The sequence below is a fragment of the Tachypleus tridentatus genome, chromosome 9 (genome assembly GCF_004210375.1).
Source record: "Tachypleus tridentatus isolate NWPU-2018 chromosome 9, ASM421037v1, whole genome shotgun sequence".
Lineage (NCBI taxonomy): Eukaryota > Metazoa > Arthropoda > Merostomata > Xiphosura > Limulidae > Tachypleus > Tachypleus tridentatus.
The window spans coordinates 35,607,930-35,624,599 of NC_134833.1; the positions used below are offsets into that span (position 1 = coordinate 35,607,930).

Below are 16,670 nucleotides of genomic sequence, written 5' to 3' on the forward strand. Positions count from 1 at the left end.
CTGTTATCAGAATCAATCCTAAGGTTACTAAGTTAAACAAGAACAGAAAAATAAAGCGTTAAAATCTCCATGCTCAAATCCAATCATTAAAACTTAACTGTTAAAATAAAATTTAAACCAATACCGCTGAACAGCAAGTATATCTGGAAACAAGTTTTGATACGTTCACCTGACCTCTTCAGTTGAGACTAAAGCTGGACTGAAGAGGTCATTTGAAAGTGTCAAATCTTCCATTTTGCTCCATAGTAAGGCACCTCATCTTTATAAATTACTTTCTATGGTATTATGTATTCGTCCTCTCCCAGCATGGGCATGTGGTCTAGGGTGCTCGACTCGCAGTATGTAATTTCCGGGTTCAAATCCCCGTCACACCAAAAATGCTCGCCCATTATGCTGTGGAGATGTTATAATGTGACGGTAGAAAGAGACTGGTATTACCAAAGGAATATAAATAATTACATTAAAATAACCTCAAGAATTATCGGAAACTAAGACTTCTTTACAGAAAGTGGAAAAAGGAAAAAGTTAAAGCGACAATTTTTGGAAAACATAATTCTCCGAAAGAACATACTACTGACACTGCACAGAGTATTACAAAAGTCACGCCCTATATTTGCTTTGAATAGCGGTGACATAACACAGCAACAAGAAAAAACGTAATTACTGTTTTGTTTATTAATGTGAGTGTTTGGATTGCTAACCATTATTTTTGAGGCATTTACTGGCCAGCAATTCGAACATTTACTTTTATAAGCAAAACAATAATTACTTCTTTTTTGTTATTCAAACTTCCTACGGAGCGCGATTTTTGCGTCATCTTGCGTAAAAAAAGAACAAAACTATCACTTGGTAAATGGAAAAATCCATTTTAACCCAGCGGAATTGAATGATAAAATCCATAACTAATGAAGCCCATTACAACTTTCGAAACATTTGCACGCAACCTTGAAGCAGGTGCTTCTACAACTTAAGGAAAACGTTTATTAAAAAATACTTTTATTGCAAGGGAATTAAAGTATAAAGAGATAAGACTCCAAAATATCTCATAATTTTTTAGAAGACATTATAGTTAAAAAGCCTCCAAACAAGACAAGAATATCGATCGTAAATCTGTCGTCTTACAGAAACAGAACTAATTAAGTTGTGGTCTCTTATTTTCTTTAAAAAAAATCTCATCTCAACCTTGACTTGATGTCCTTCGATCCTATTAAATCGGTTAAAGATAATAATGACGTTTTAACTGAAGACCAACTGGTTCATCATTATTTAGACCCACCATGGCCAAGTGGTAAAAGCGCTCGACTCGTCACCTGAAGATCACGGGTTCAAATCCCCGTCCCATCAAACATGCTCGCTCTTTCACCTGTAGAGATGTTATAATGTGACGGTCCATCTCACTATTCGTTGGTAAGCGAGTAGTCTAAGAATGGATGGTGAATGCTGATGACTCGCTGTCTTCCCTCTAGTTTTTCACTACTAAATCATGGGCGACGTGCGCAGGTAGCCCTCGAGTAGTTTTGCGCGAAATTCAGACTAAACTGTGAGGCTATCTCACAATAACTTGTCTGCCGTTGTTTTAAATGTTAGGCTATTACATTACTTCGTAGTTGTCGCCTAATTTTCACATTTACTCCCTTCAGAAGATCTCAAAGATGTTACTTAAGATTTGCACGCAGAACTCTAGACGGACCATTTATTTTTCGATGTTGATGCTGTTACGTTACAAACTTTACGAGCAGGGAGTTTTGATTTCCCGGAAAAACACTTTGAACTGGAAGCCAGAAATCCTTATCACGCATGGCCGTGATCTTCATATACACGTACAGATGGAGTTCATGCTCAGTGTTGCAGCATTCCTATCACAATACCTTTCACTTGGCACAACTCAGTTCACTTCGAATTGTTTAGCAACTTATTTCCAGGTGTGTAATCCACAATTACTTCAAAACTAAATGAAAAGGTTATCACCACTCTATAAAATTTGCGAGAAGTGGCCACAATTCTAAAGCTGAAGGGTTTTGCATTAGGAAAAGCGATGCTAAACGTTCATTAGGTGAAGTACAGTATCTGATGTCCGGAATCTTTTTACGAAAACTTATATTCATTAAGAATATACTGGACAGAATTCACAGATTTTTGGTTTTTCACATGTGACGACATTAACAGCAGTCACTGTAATTATATTCCAGCATACTTCCCACAATTCCAATGTCTGTTCGACTTTGGCAGCAAACTCGCTAAACAGTATGAAATCATATCGAGCTTTTGACCTAAAATAGTCATTATATGACATATAGATTCTTCAGACTTTCATTAATCTATATAATCAATCTTTAAACACACTGAAGTCTTGCACTTTTTTTACACAGTCTTTACTTTTTACTTTATATTCAGAAAGTGTAAAATATTAAACAATTAAACATTTTATTTATTATTACCTTAATTTCACGTAAGTTATTATTCTAAAACGATAAACAAGTAGGTGTATAAAAATAGATTGGTCAAGTTTACTTATCTTTTCTATTTTTTTCAAAACGTACAAGCATGAAGTTGTTTCTGGCCCTCTAAAATATTCGATTTATTTATAAGTATGCAGTTGGAACGTTTAGAAGTTGGTAAATATACACTTAGAAAAATCTTATATATCACCTTGTGACGTTTTTCTTATCTATCAGTATAGATGGTAACTTGTATGAAAATGTTAATATGTCTGTTAAAATTATTTGCAGTTATTGTGGTTATAAAGTAATATTTTTCCAACTTCTCTTAGTAATTAAAGGGACCCGGCATGGCCAGATGAGTTAAGGCGTTCGACTAGTAATCTGAGGGTCGCGGGTTCGAATCCCCGTCACATCAAACATGCTTGCCCTTTCAGCCGCGGAGGCGTTATAATGTGACTGTCAATCCCACTATTCGTGGGTAAAAGAGTAGCCCCAAAGTTGGCGGTGGGTGGTGATAACTTGCTGCTTTCCTTCTAGTCTTACACTGCTAAATTAGAAATGGCTAGCGCAGATAGTCCTCGAGTAGTTTTGTACGAAATTAAAGAATAATTATGTGATTACTTTTGATTATTTTAGCACAAAGCTACACAATGGGTTATCTGCACTATGTCTGCGATGTGTGTTAAATCATGAACCCTTAAGCTTACTGCGGGGTCATTGCTGGATGCTTTGGAACCTAAAAACACGAGTGTTGATTGACAACGCATTCCTGACACTACACTCACAACTTGAAATATTCCTTAAACCTCATGAGTATAAAACAGCTGGTGTGTGTACAATGTGTTAGGCTTACACGTGTATCCTTAGCGTAACCCTACAGGTGGACGCAGTTGCGTAATTACTATTACATAATGTATAGAATTTTGAATAGCCAGAAACTGAGTTAATGATAATTTAAATCTAGAAGCTAAATAAATGGCGATATTTATCCAATTTACGATACTTGCCAACAAAATTAATACACGTGGCTTTATTGTTTTTATACAAATATATATTTTAATATATATATAAACAATAACAAAATTTACAATAACGGTTATTACAAGTAACGATCTATGTACAAAAGTGTTACAAACTTACAAACAAAATTGAATCTTCTGTCTGGTTTGAAACTTCCTTGACATCTTATCGAGGGTTCACGATCAGCAAATTAATTTTATGTTGATGAAGATGCAACTCTCTTAACAGGGAGCCAGCTGGCTAGCTTTGCATTCTTTATTGGTCACATGCCGATTACAGGTCGAGTTATCCACCGCTAAAGTTATTTTATATGTTCGTAAAAGTGTTAATGCTCGATGTGAAACTGCGGAAGTTAAATTGTTTATAATTTCCGATATTTATAAACATTTCTGGTCAGATATCTGAAGTTCCCGATTAATAAGCTTTAAAGACAGTTGTAGCTTCCGAGGTTTATAGTACACCAACTGTAGCAAACTAATAATACATACTGTTTCTTGGCGCGTGGCGTTCGTTACATTTATAGGCGTGAGGAGAATTTTTAGAAATTTCAGTTTACGCAACAGCATAAACAATACACCAGTGTTTACGTACACACATATATTATTGGCTCTTTCACTCGAGAATTTTCTGCAACTTTAGTGAGTAAGCGGGAATTTATCAATATAGATTTAACAGTATAACATGTCAGAATATAAAATTAACTTCAACAAACATTGATATTATAATGCATATATAATATAAATCCGTCACACTACAAAAGATAGCCCTTCATTGCATAGAAATTTTATTGAGTCCCATACATTTAGTACTCAACAATTGTACTTACGATGCTGGCTGACTCCCTTCCTCGCATTTGCGGGGTCGCACTTACGTCACTGGGTAGACGTAATTAACAAAATATTTATATAATCTCTTTACTCGAAATTAGAATTCAGGACCGTCGATAAGGGGCTAACATGGGGATTACCCTCCAGTGTGAGGTCATGAAGAGACCCATACAAAACCTTACCCAACAGACTTTTCAGAGTGCATTAAACACTTTGCCATGAAAATGGCTCGGCAAGTTGCATTTTATAATTAAATAATATTATGGAGATCCGTGTATATATGACTATCTCCGGGCCCAGAATTACTCTCAGCGGTCCTATCAGAATTCAAATGGGTAGAACACTTTAATTTGTATTTTCATCCCTCACAATTCCATTAAAAACGTCTATAAAATGTTCTCTTCAATGTGGAACGACTACGATACCCTCTCGTTGGTATTCTATTCCTCTCTCTTCCGACTTGTTCTTATAATACCAGCGTCTATCGAAAATATAGAAACAGGTGTTTCTACTAAGGATTGTTTGTTTCGAATTTCGCGAAAAGCTACACGAGAGCTATCTGCGCTGGCCGTCCCTAATTTAGTAGTGTTGAGACTAGAGGGAAGGCAGCTAGTCATCACCACCCACCGCCAACTCTTGGGCTACTCTTTTACCAAAGGATTGACCGTCACCTTATAACGTCTTCATGGCTGAAAGGACGAGCATGTTTAATGTAACGGGAATTCGAATCCGCGACCCTCAGATTACGAGTCGCACGCCTTAATCACCTCGCTCTTCTAATATGGAATACTACTACTATTTTTGCTGTTTCTCTTTGCACGTGTATAACATCAGTGAAACTAATTAGGACCCAAATATGGTAACCTGGTAAATTAGATGTTGTCAGCAGTTGAGACTGATCAGTATATACGTACGTATGAAGTTTCATAGGCAACGAACAAACAGACCTTTTAAGTTTTAAAATGTGTTTAACAAGTCGAACCTGTGCCATAACTTCTATAGAAGGATCTCACACTGTAATGAAATACTCAAAACAATAATTCAAGTCGATTTTTCTGCGTATTTTGTGTATTATATGTACACAGGCTTAAAGTAAAAGGTTCGTTTGTCTGGTGTTTTCGGCACCGTTAAGAGATGAGTCTGGTTTTACTCACAACATGCTTGTGATATCGCATGCTATAAAGACTGTAACATACATAAAAGCTCATGAACGTCTCTAAAAATACACACACACACACACACACACACACACATTCATATATATATAATCATTTCGAAGACCATTAAAGTGACGTAATAGGAACCAAAGAGGCACATTAATCTTACAAGGTCAGTCATAATCTTTCAATTTTGTTTTTTATATGTTTAATTTTAAACAGAGTTTCAAATTACACCAGTTTCATGCCCATAACACTGTACGGGATATATTTTCACAATAAATATTTTTTGTTTGCTTCAAGAGATTTCTAACTGGGTAATTATTATTTTTTCTAATCTTAAATAGTAATGAATGCAAGCTTTCAGATTTTGTTTGATGTACCAGCTTTTTCGTTTTCCAACATACGTCATAGACTCGTATTTGCCAAGAGTTTTTTGTTTGTTTGTTTTTTGGAATTTCGCACAAAGCTACTCGAGGGCTATCTGTGCTAGCCGTCCCTAATTTAGCAGTGTAAGACTAGAGGGAAGGCAGCTAGTCATCACCACCCACCGCCAACTCTTGGGCTACTCTTTTACCAACGAATAGTGGGATTGAACGTCACATATAACGCCCTCACGGTTGGGAGGGCGAGCATGTTTGGCGTGACGGGGATGCGAACCCGCGAGCCTCAGATTACGAGTCGCACGCCTTAACACGCTTGGCCATGCCGGGGCCTTTTACCAAGAGTGAATATACAGATACGATAGAATATTGCCTAAACTGAATGAGCGAACTGAGTATTGATAAAACAAATCGTTTGTTTGTTTATTTCGTATTGCTGATGGATAACTCCCGGTTTTTCCAGGTCAATATTGATTTACATATATAGTTTCATTTACTTCATTCATTCCATCCTGCGTTTGAATTATTTGGCAAACCACAATAAAACTACACAATTTTTCTCTTGAAATCCAATTACTGTATTATTGAGACACTTTCTATAATCTTCTATAACAATGTTGCACAGTTTGGGTAGGTTATGATGACCTGAAATTTATAAGTTTTAAATATTTTGTGAGCGTTTAAAAAAATGACAACTACTACAAACCACAGTACAAAGACAATCCGCTTTACTGACGTAACGGAGAAATGTATCAGCAGTGGTCATTGTGTATTCAGTTAAAATCTTGTAGCTATCACAGCATTTGATTGGTTGAATGACATTGCATTAACATCGAGCTGTGTAATGGGTAATGTATTCCAAGGCCGGATTGAACAAAAGGCAGAGTAGACAGTAACATATTTGATGGTTAAAATTTCATGAGAAAACAAAACAAAAACTGAAAAGGAAATAAGACTTTTGGGAAAAGGCCTAAAGAACTGAAGCTGCATGCCTGTGGGTCCACTGTGGTCCTAATGTGACTTGTATAGCTAAGTTTAACTGTTAATATAATAATTTACTTGCATTAACTGGAAGAGCATAAATCAGTTCAGTTTACTCTTGTCAATTAAATTACGATTTCACATGGTGCTCATTAGATCTAGTAGCACGTAATATCAGTACGTTTATTCATTACTATAAAATGGGGCTACCATCATGCCCACAAAAAACAACAGACAGTGAATGAACAGGAATGGATCGTTGTAGGTTTAGGCGTCTATATGCTAGGAAATCTTTGTTGTAACTTTATTTTCGCCTGCACGTATTGATGAGACATGATATCAGTAACTTGTTTGGACATTGCTACTAAAACGATTGTCCCTCCTCCAGTGACACAGTGATATATCTGTAGATTTATGACGTTAGAAACCGGGTTTTGACACCAGTGGTGGACAGAACACATATAGCCCATTGTGTATCTTTGTACTTTACTTCAAACTTACCTTAAGTGATTATATGTTTTGTTGTTTATTGTGTACGCACTCCTTGGATGATGTTTATATATTTTACACTAAGGGGTTGTTGTAAGAAATGTCAAGTTCAGAAGATGACCAATGACCATTTGACTGTCTTCCCAGCAACCCAGAGGCACCTGATAATCTTTGTTTGCAGGTTACGTTTGAAATTTGGAAGTTTTGATAGTAAAACAACTGAAGATCTTTTTACCTTCACAATACAAATTGGTTCTAAAGTATTTGTACTTTTTGACCTCTTTCTGATCAAACGACTCAAGTTTAAAGGTAAATCACGTTTATTTCAGCAAAGAAAATATTTCAGTTGTTAAAGTCAAGTAAGAATGCACAAGTTCCTAATGCTGTTAATATAATCAAGCAAAGGAAGATTACGTTTATTTCAATAAAGAAAATGGTTCAGTTGTTAAAGTAAGGTGATAATGCATACGGTCCTAATGCTATTAATATAATCAAAGAAAGAAAATTAGCATTTTCCCCTTAAATGAGAACCGAATAAGATAATAAAAAAACACTAATATCATCCTTTACGGATAATGTAAAGTACTGTAAAGATGTGATGTGAAAATATTCCAATTTCTGTTTTTCGTATTAATTGTCCGAGACAATGATACATATTTTTCGACACAAGCTTCATAAAGCATACTTTCTTAAAATGATGGATTGGTTTGTTGTAATTTGGCACGAACTTACGCGAGGCTATCTGCGCTAGCCGTCGCTGATTTAGTTGTGAGAAAGTAGAGGGAAGGGAATTAATCAACAAGAACCCCAACTCTTTTACTAACAAATAGTGTGATATACCGTCACAATATGACGCTCACACAGATTGCGGCCCGGCATGGCCAGGTGGGTTAAGGTGTTCGATTCGTAATCTGAGGGTCGCGGGTTCGAATCCACCGTCACACCAAACATGCTCGCCGTTTCAACCGTGGGGGTGTTATAATTCTACGGTCAATCCTATAGTTCATTGGCAAAAGAGTAGCTTAAGAGTTGGCGGTGGGTGGTGGTGACTAGCTGCCTTTTCTCTAGTCTTACACTGTTAGATTAAGGACGGCTAGCACAGATATCCCTCCTGTAACTTTTCGCGAAATTCAAACTAAACCAAACTCACAGGTTGCAAGTCATATGCCTTAAACAACAACCCATGACACATTTAAATGATGGATCTTTACTAATTGTTATACACAGGTTGTCGAAGAAGAGGTAAACAAATAATAAAACGGGGGAAAAAAATCTTATTGAAGAATATTTATGTTATAGTCAACCAATCAGCAGCATCTGATGCATATGTTGCTACTCTTAACTGAAAAGTGGGATTGACTGTCACAGTTATAGCGTTTCCACAGCCGAAAGTATGGAATATGTTCTGCTGTATATTACAGTATACCTTCAACTTCCAGTACGCAGCCTCACACATTAATATGTAGATTACGCCCAGCCTAAATATGTTTATAATCGTTAACCTAAGTTCTATAAGTATAATAATTTATACTTATTATGATTTTGATAACGATGCCAGCATTTATTTTCATAAAAGTGAATATTCACTTCGTAAAATATGAGTTAAATAAGTATATTTAAGTTCAATAATACATGGAAATACTTGGTGGTCTTGTCTTCACTTACAGATGGACATATACCACTGAAGAATTATTTTTGTCTTCCTTATAACCAAATTAATACCTGGGAATATTTCTAAAGAATACAGACTAACCAACACTATTGTCAGTAAATAACTCAGGTACTTCCGTACGTCGACTTGGGTGAGAGACATCTGGCATATTTGTTTATTTATTCTCTGTCACAATATTTTATCTTTTCTCTTGCAATTACTCGTGTACTACGACACTTAAATAACTTTGTGGCACCAGATATGCCACAATAAAACAGTGCACAGTATAGTGCTGCATCTAATAACCACGACATTTTAGCTTTTCTCTTGCAATTACTCGTGTACTACGACACTTAAATAACTTAGTGGCACCAGATATGCCACAATAAAACAGTGCACAGTATAGTGCTGCATCTAATAACCACGACATTTTAGCTTTTCTCTTGCAATTACTCGTGTACTACGACACTTAAATAACTTAGTTACCAGATATGCCACAATAAAACAGTGCACAGTATAGTGCTGCATCTAATAACCACGACACTTTAGCTTTTCTCTTGCAATTACTCGTGTACTACGACACTTAAATAACTTAGTGGCACCAGATATGCCACAATAAAACAGTGCACAGTATTGAGCTGCATCTAAGAACCACGACATTTTAGCTTTATTGTACTGCCTTCTAGAAAGAAGATACTAGAAGTGAAAAAAACAACAACATAAGATTATTCTAAACATTAGTAGCCTCGTGGATTTGGTTTACACTGCTTATTTATATGAGGCAAGACCACGAATGTTCACGTGCACAGACCGCCTATAGTGATCTGAAAATGTCAGTGAATGGTATGTTCTAGCTTCTAATCCGCTCTCTCTCCCTTTAAATAACAGAGTGACGCTTCCTGACTGATGAACCGAGATGTGTTTAATCACACACTACAAGGTAAGAGGCTGTCATTTTGTTATGCTACGGCCCTGAAAAGTCCACAAGGTCATTCTCAAATGAATGATATGCTATAGCGAGGGCCTGTCATTTCGAATGGTAAGTATGGTTATGCTTGTGGAATTTAAACAGCGCCAGCAGACATGCACATAATCTCACACATACGTGCCGACATGATGCTTGAAATATATTGGCTTCGTAACATGCGAATCCCACGAAGACTTGGCAATCAAACCCACACGATGAAGACATTATCACACAAGTTCTATATAAGCATAAATCATTCTACACGCCGGAAGGAAACAACAAGAAAAAAAATGCTTAACCACTGTTTCTGCTAGCAAGAATTACATCATTAACATGACTTTCCAGCAAAAATAAGACTATTAAATACCATAGTTACTGTTCACCGATAGCTTGGTAGAAGAAGAAATATCCCGCAGTTGTAAAACAGACGAAGCATAACGAAGGTTGAACACGTGTGTAACAACATAGAACAGCTTCTTTATTACGATGAAAAATAAAGTATCTATTTTGCGATATAAAAATTTCGTAAAACTTAAAGCTCGACACAATTCCATGATCATTACGTCAAGTATCATCAAGACGAGTGACGTTTGTTTCTTTGTTTTCCGCGCAAAGCTGCACGAGAACTATCTGCATTACCCATTGGAAGACAACAACAGCCACTGCCAACTCATGAGGTATTTTGGTGTGATCGAATAGTAGGTTTTGTTCATCACTTTTATAATGTACTCATACTTCCAAAATTCCGGATGTGATTTTTATTATTATTATTATTTTACTTTTGTGGTTAAGAAACAAAAAACATGAAACCTTACATCCACATTTCAGCACACTAACCTCTTGGCTGCACTGGGCCTGACGAATAGTGGTAATCCCAAGAACCTCAAATCTTTATCCGAAACGCTATCCACTGAGCTATACTACTAGGCCTGAAAAGAAGAAACAAACGCCAAGGAATCTAAGATCTATCCGGAACGCTATTTATTGAATTGCCCTACCAGGCCCTAAAAGTAGTAATAAATACGATGGAACCTCACATTTATTCAAACCTGGCTACATTAGGTTTGGCGAGTAGTGGTAAATACCAATAAACGTCAGATCTACAGACTAGCACGCTGACTACTGGATCCTAAGAGGTATTGATGAACCTTGGAACTCCTGCTCCATAGCCCAGCATACTAACCACCAACCTAGTAGTGATCTCCAAACTCAGATCCATAGTCCGGCACACTAATAAACAGTTCACGCTAGGCCTGATAAATAGTGGTGAATACCAAATAACCTCAGATCCATAGTCCGGCACACTAACGACAGTAGTGGTAAAGCCCCAAAAACACAACGAGCACTATACATAATATTTCAATGGCGGATATGGGGGTTGGGGTGGCTAGCCTCCCTCTTTTTATATTGTTTACAAATCCTCTAAGTCCGCCATTATATCCATTCTTCCATTTTATTTTCATCTGGAGTTTTCCTTTTTTCTTAAATTTGTAACTAAAATGCCCCCTCTCTCCCAGTGTCACAGCGACATGTCTGCAGATTTATACTGCTTAAAACCTGGTTTAGATACCCGTGGTGGGCAAAATATAGACAGGTTTGTGTTTAATTAAAAAATAACAACAACTCTATATTTAATTTAATACTGTTTGGGAATCCTCACAATATTTTAAAGCTAAAATTATAAAAATAATTTGGGATCTAAATAATATTCCATTTCCAAAAAAATATAAGCATTGTAAAATTAATTTAAGCTTTAATTCCTTTTTTCTTAAAAAAAGATTAAATAGTAATTTGTTTTAGTGCAAAATTATACACAGTGGATTATCTGTGGTTTCTTCACCGCAAGCAATTGAATCCTGGATTTTTGTGTTGTAAGTCCATAAACTTGCCAGGAGATATTTAATAATAATACTTTTACTCTTTATTCAGTGCAGATAACCCTCGAGTAGCTTTGTGCGAAATTCAAAACAAACAAATAAAACTCTTTATTTGCGATTAGCTTAGACGTCTACAAAAATGTGGAACAAAAAATACGAGAATGAAATACATTTAATCGTTTGTTTGTAGTTAAACAAAAAGCTACACGATGGGCTATTTGTGCTCTGCCCACGAAGACTATCGTGTGTGTCTGTTTTCATTTAGCAAAGCCACCTCGGGGCTATCTGCTGAGTCCAACGAGGGGAATCGAATCCCTGATTTTAGCGTTGTAAATCCGTAGACTTACCGCTGTACTAGCGGAGGACCAAAGAGTATCGAAACCCAGTTTCTAACATTGTAAGACCGCAGAGATACCGCTGTGCCACTTGGTGGTGGGGGTGCCAAATTTGAGTAAGACCACACTGGTTATCTGCTGAGTCCACTACGAAAAAATGTACTCTATAAATTTCAGAGATGTGAGTACGTGAGCTTACAGCTGGCCCGTCGGGATCAATCACAATATAAAAATATAATCAAGAAAATAACATGGAGATATACACTTTTTCTAATGACACCTTTCTTAGCAATACTGACTTTTTGTTGTTTGGTTTGGTTATTTGGCACAAAACTACACGACGGGTTATTCGTGTTCTTTCCAACGGTGGTATCAAAACCCGAATTTTATGGTTAAAGGCCCTAAAACTTGCCGTTGAATCTAAGGGATCTGTAATAATTGAACAGAATTTATAGAAATCTCACAAACAATGGTGTAACAAGTGCTTTTGTTTTAGGTTTAATTACTGGTAAAATACACGTTGTAACTAAATTTTTCTGGTACACACATCCAAAGAACGTCTTTCTAAAAGCACTTTTATCTCTCTAATCATCACTGTTGTCATTTACTGCTAACTGCCTACAGCTAAAGATAAATTACAAAGTTAAGTTCTGGAAATGGGTGTTCTCATATTTTCTCGAAGCGAGGAGCTGGCCTTGGGTTGGGTTTTGCCTTTCACTGATATGTTTGTCAACATCCCTTTAACTTTCCTGACCTGGATGAGCACTTGGAATGTATCACCCGTCCCTCTTTGAACCAACGTAGAGCTTAAGATTGCGGATTTTATTGTCCTAATTGTGTCAAATAAACTACTAAAGTCAACACGTTGGAAAGGAACATTCATCTTGGTCCTTATTGGCCAGGTAGAAGTAGATAATGGCGATTACTTATATTGCAGTAATTAATAATGGTACTAATTAGTGCTGTAACCATCTAGTTGATTTGTATGCGTTCAGTGGCAGCCGAGAGGAGCACTGTAAGAAGATTCCTTTTGTGAGAACAAAATACTAATATTTCAGGGTTAATAATAATAATAGTAAAGGATGCAATCGTCAGATTGTAAAACTGAATAACAGATTCAAACTTGCAGCCCAGGAAGCTGTCTACATTGTGTTGAAGGACAGCCTGAAACGTAATTTGAACAATTTTAATGCGATCACGTCCAATAATGGGTAAAACGGCTCACTTTCGCCTAAAAAAAAGAAGTCACGTTAAAGAAGAGATAATACATGGAAAAAATTGTCTTTTCGAACTTAATCTCAAATGTGAGATACACTTTCTTGTATTTCTTTACTTAGTACAACCTTTTAGAGAACGTCTTAGACAATGATGGTTTAAAATAAATTAGCGACGCTCTCATTGGTGGGAAAAAAGTTAGAAATTAAACTTTTCATATGCTCCTCAAAGTTGGATTGATACTGCATTTTGGAATGTACAACAGATTACTTCATTTGTCTGACTTAAGGCCTTCTCTTTCAGCGTATGTGTGTGTGTATATATATATTTACAAAACCGGATTTGGAACGGAGGTCAAGCTTTATGCTCTTTAAAAAATTATTCTGGAGTTAATAATTCGTCATGATCTTGATTTAGTGACATCTAAATATTTTATTTTTTCTTACATCACGTGCTTGATTTTTTATACTGTATAACTTACAAGAGAAAGATATCCTAAAACACCATACCCATAATACTACCACGTGAAGCATAGTTTTTTGTTTTTTCACGATTACCGACGAAGGGTGGAATTCCCCGTAACCTGTGTAACTTAATGACACGTGATGAATCGGACGATAGAATTGTCTTCATTTTTACGCGCAGTAACTTGGAAGTAAGTATTTGTATGAGTGTTTCGGAATGTGGTATGGAAAACAAGTATCTCATAAACACGATTCCGTAAAGTAGTCATAATATTATTTGTTAATAAACTCTTAACAATGTTGCTCCTTACGAATGATGGAAGCAGACATTATACAGATTTCGATACTTACCAAAATGTGGGTCCATTGGATGCTACCGGCGATAAACAAGACGATAGTTGAAGCTTCATTTTCCCAACTCCATTATTGTCTTATTTTGTTTCTTTTATGCGATACTGACAAGAGATCTGGAAAAAAAAAATAAACATGGCCTTTACTAAACGTGTTTTTCTAATTTATGTAACAGTTATATTTGTTTTGAATCTCGCGCAAAGCTACACAAGGGCTATCTGCGCTAGCCGTCCCTAATTTAACAGTGTAAGACTAGAGGGAAGGGAGCTAGTCCTCACCACCAACCACCAACTCTTGGACTACTCTTTTATCAACGAATAGTTGGGTTGACCGTCACATTATAACACCCCCACGGTTGAAAGGGCGAGCATAGTTAGTACGACAGGGATTCGAACCCGCGACCCTCAGATCACGAGTCGAACGCCTTAACCCACTTGGCCATGCCGGGCCAAACAGTTATGAAAACAATCTTAAGTCTAGAGAAAACTCTGTTTTGGTACACTAATTAACTGGTCGTTAAGTTCGTTATGCCAAAGTTTACACGCACGAAAAGGGGTTTCCAAAATATCTTTATATTTTTGGATTTATAAAATTCCGATTTTTCGAATCCTAATGCTACTGACAAGTCAAATAGATGTTTCATGAATTACGAGCATATAAAAAAGTAACAATTTAAAAATAATCGACAACTATGAAAAAGCATTTTTATCGATAAAATAAACGCTTGGATTTCGAATGAATATTTGCTAGAAACTGTTGAAGTTATTCCAAATTGTAAAGGTTACCAAGAACATTTTGGAAAAAAAGGACGTTAAATACGTTCAAGTTTAAACCTTTAAAACACAAACTACATAAGTGGATATACAAATGGATGTTAGGAGTGTTAACAAGGTAATTAAGGTGCGATCTTTGTTGTCAATCTTACTGAATATCAGTCTTAATACTGAGGCTGTTATACCAATTATTTTCCATAATAAAAAGGATCGGCTAAACAGAGTGGGCCCGGCATGGTTATGGCGCTCGACCAGCAATATGAGGTTCGCGGGTTCGAATCCCCGTGACACCAAACATGCTCGTGCTTTCACCCTAGAAGGCGTTATAATATGATGGTCAATCCCATTATTTGTTGGTAAAACAGCAGCCCACGTGTTGGTGGTGGATGATAATGAGAAGCCGCCTTCTCTCTAGTTTACACTGCTTTGAGCAAAATTAAAAAACAAGCAAACAAACAAAATAGGGCGTCCGAAAAGTCTGGAGCCATAGGTAATTTGTAGCTTTTCTAAACATCAGATATGCGATTAATTATGGCGCTGTTAAAGCATGAAAAGATTTAGTTGATTGTGTTATTAATCCAAATTTGTTTTGAATTACAAAGACAGCATGTGGAACACATTCTGTAAAATTCGTTGAAGTACATGTGGTTCCAGACTTTTCGGACACGCCATACTATACGTATAAATATTGCGCTCAAACACTTAGTGTGAATAAGAAATAAAATAGTGTTGACAATATAACACATCTATCTATAGTTATACGACTTACTGTAATTAAATTATTTGTTGTTAATAAGTCTGGTATGTTTAACTAGACCACCAGCCAATCGAGCTTTCAAATCAAGCGGATAAGATACTGCAATAAACATGTCTTATAATACAGAATTATTCTATTGAATCACAGTACTATGTTGTTGGTTTAGGTTTAAGTAATAAATATACTTTCTAAGTAGCTGTAAACATGAGTTGTTAACCAAATATAACTAACCATCGACTTTACCAATATATATATTTTCACCAGTTAAAATAATCCATGTCGTCACATATTTTGTTGTTTTTTTGTATGTAAAAAAAGTAATATTTATGGGCAGTATCGTGTAATGAATAGCCATTACTATTTATTAAACCAGCAACTTATTGTCTATATAGCACCTTTTGTATGTAAAAAAATAATAATGTTTATGAAAACTATCATGTAATGAATGAACGGACAACCTTATTTTTAAATCAGCAGTTTATTTTCTATATATGTGAGAGTGAGTGTTTTTCAAAGCAAAGCCACATCAGAGGCTGGACATGGCCAGGTGGTTAAAGCACTCGACTCGTAATTCGAGGGTCGCGGATTCATATCCCTGTCACACAAAACATGTTCGCCCTTTCAGCCATGAAGGCGTTATAAAGCGACGGTCAATCCCACTATTCGTTGGTAAAAGAGTAGCCCAAAAGTTGACGGTGTGTGATGATGACTAGCTGCCTTCCCTCTAGCCTTACACTGCTAAAGTAGGGACGACTAGCGCAGATAGCCCTCGTGTAGCTTTGCGTAAAATTCAAAACAAAGCCACATTGGGCCATCTGCTGTGTCCACCAAGTGGAATTGAACCCCCGCCGTTAACATTGTAAATTCGTAGACTTTTATATATTGTTAGTTTTAGGGAGCTTGTAAAATTATTCACAACTATTTAAAATGATTCTGAAGGAATAACGACCATTACATATTACGAATAGTTATTTGCTATTTA

General features: G+C 36.3%; 1 protein-coding gene across 1 annotated transcript in view; it reads right to left on the minus strand.

Annotated features, from left to right (window-relative positions):
• Window positions 1-16,670, minus strand: part of LOC143227342 (zinc finger protein GLI1-like) — a gene marked incomplete at its 3' end in the record, with an annotated part of 101,916 nt that overhangs the window by 54,475 nt on the left and 30,771 nt on the right. Inside the window, exon 2 of the mRNA XM_076458797.1 lies at window positions 14,159-14,274. Within this exon, the coding sequence (XP_076314912.1) occupies window positions 14,159-14,174 (16 nt within the window). The remainder of the gene's footprint in view (window positions 1-14,158; window positions 14,275-16,670) is intronic.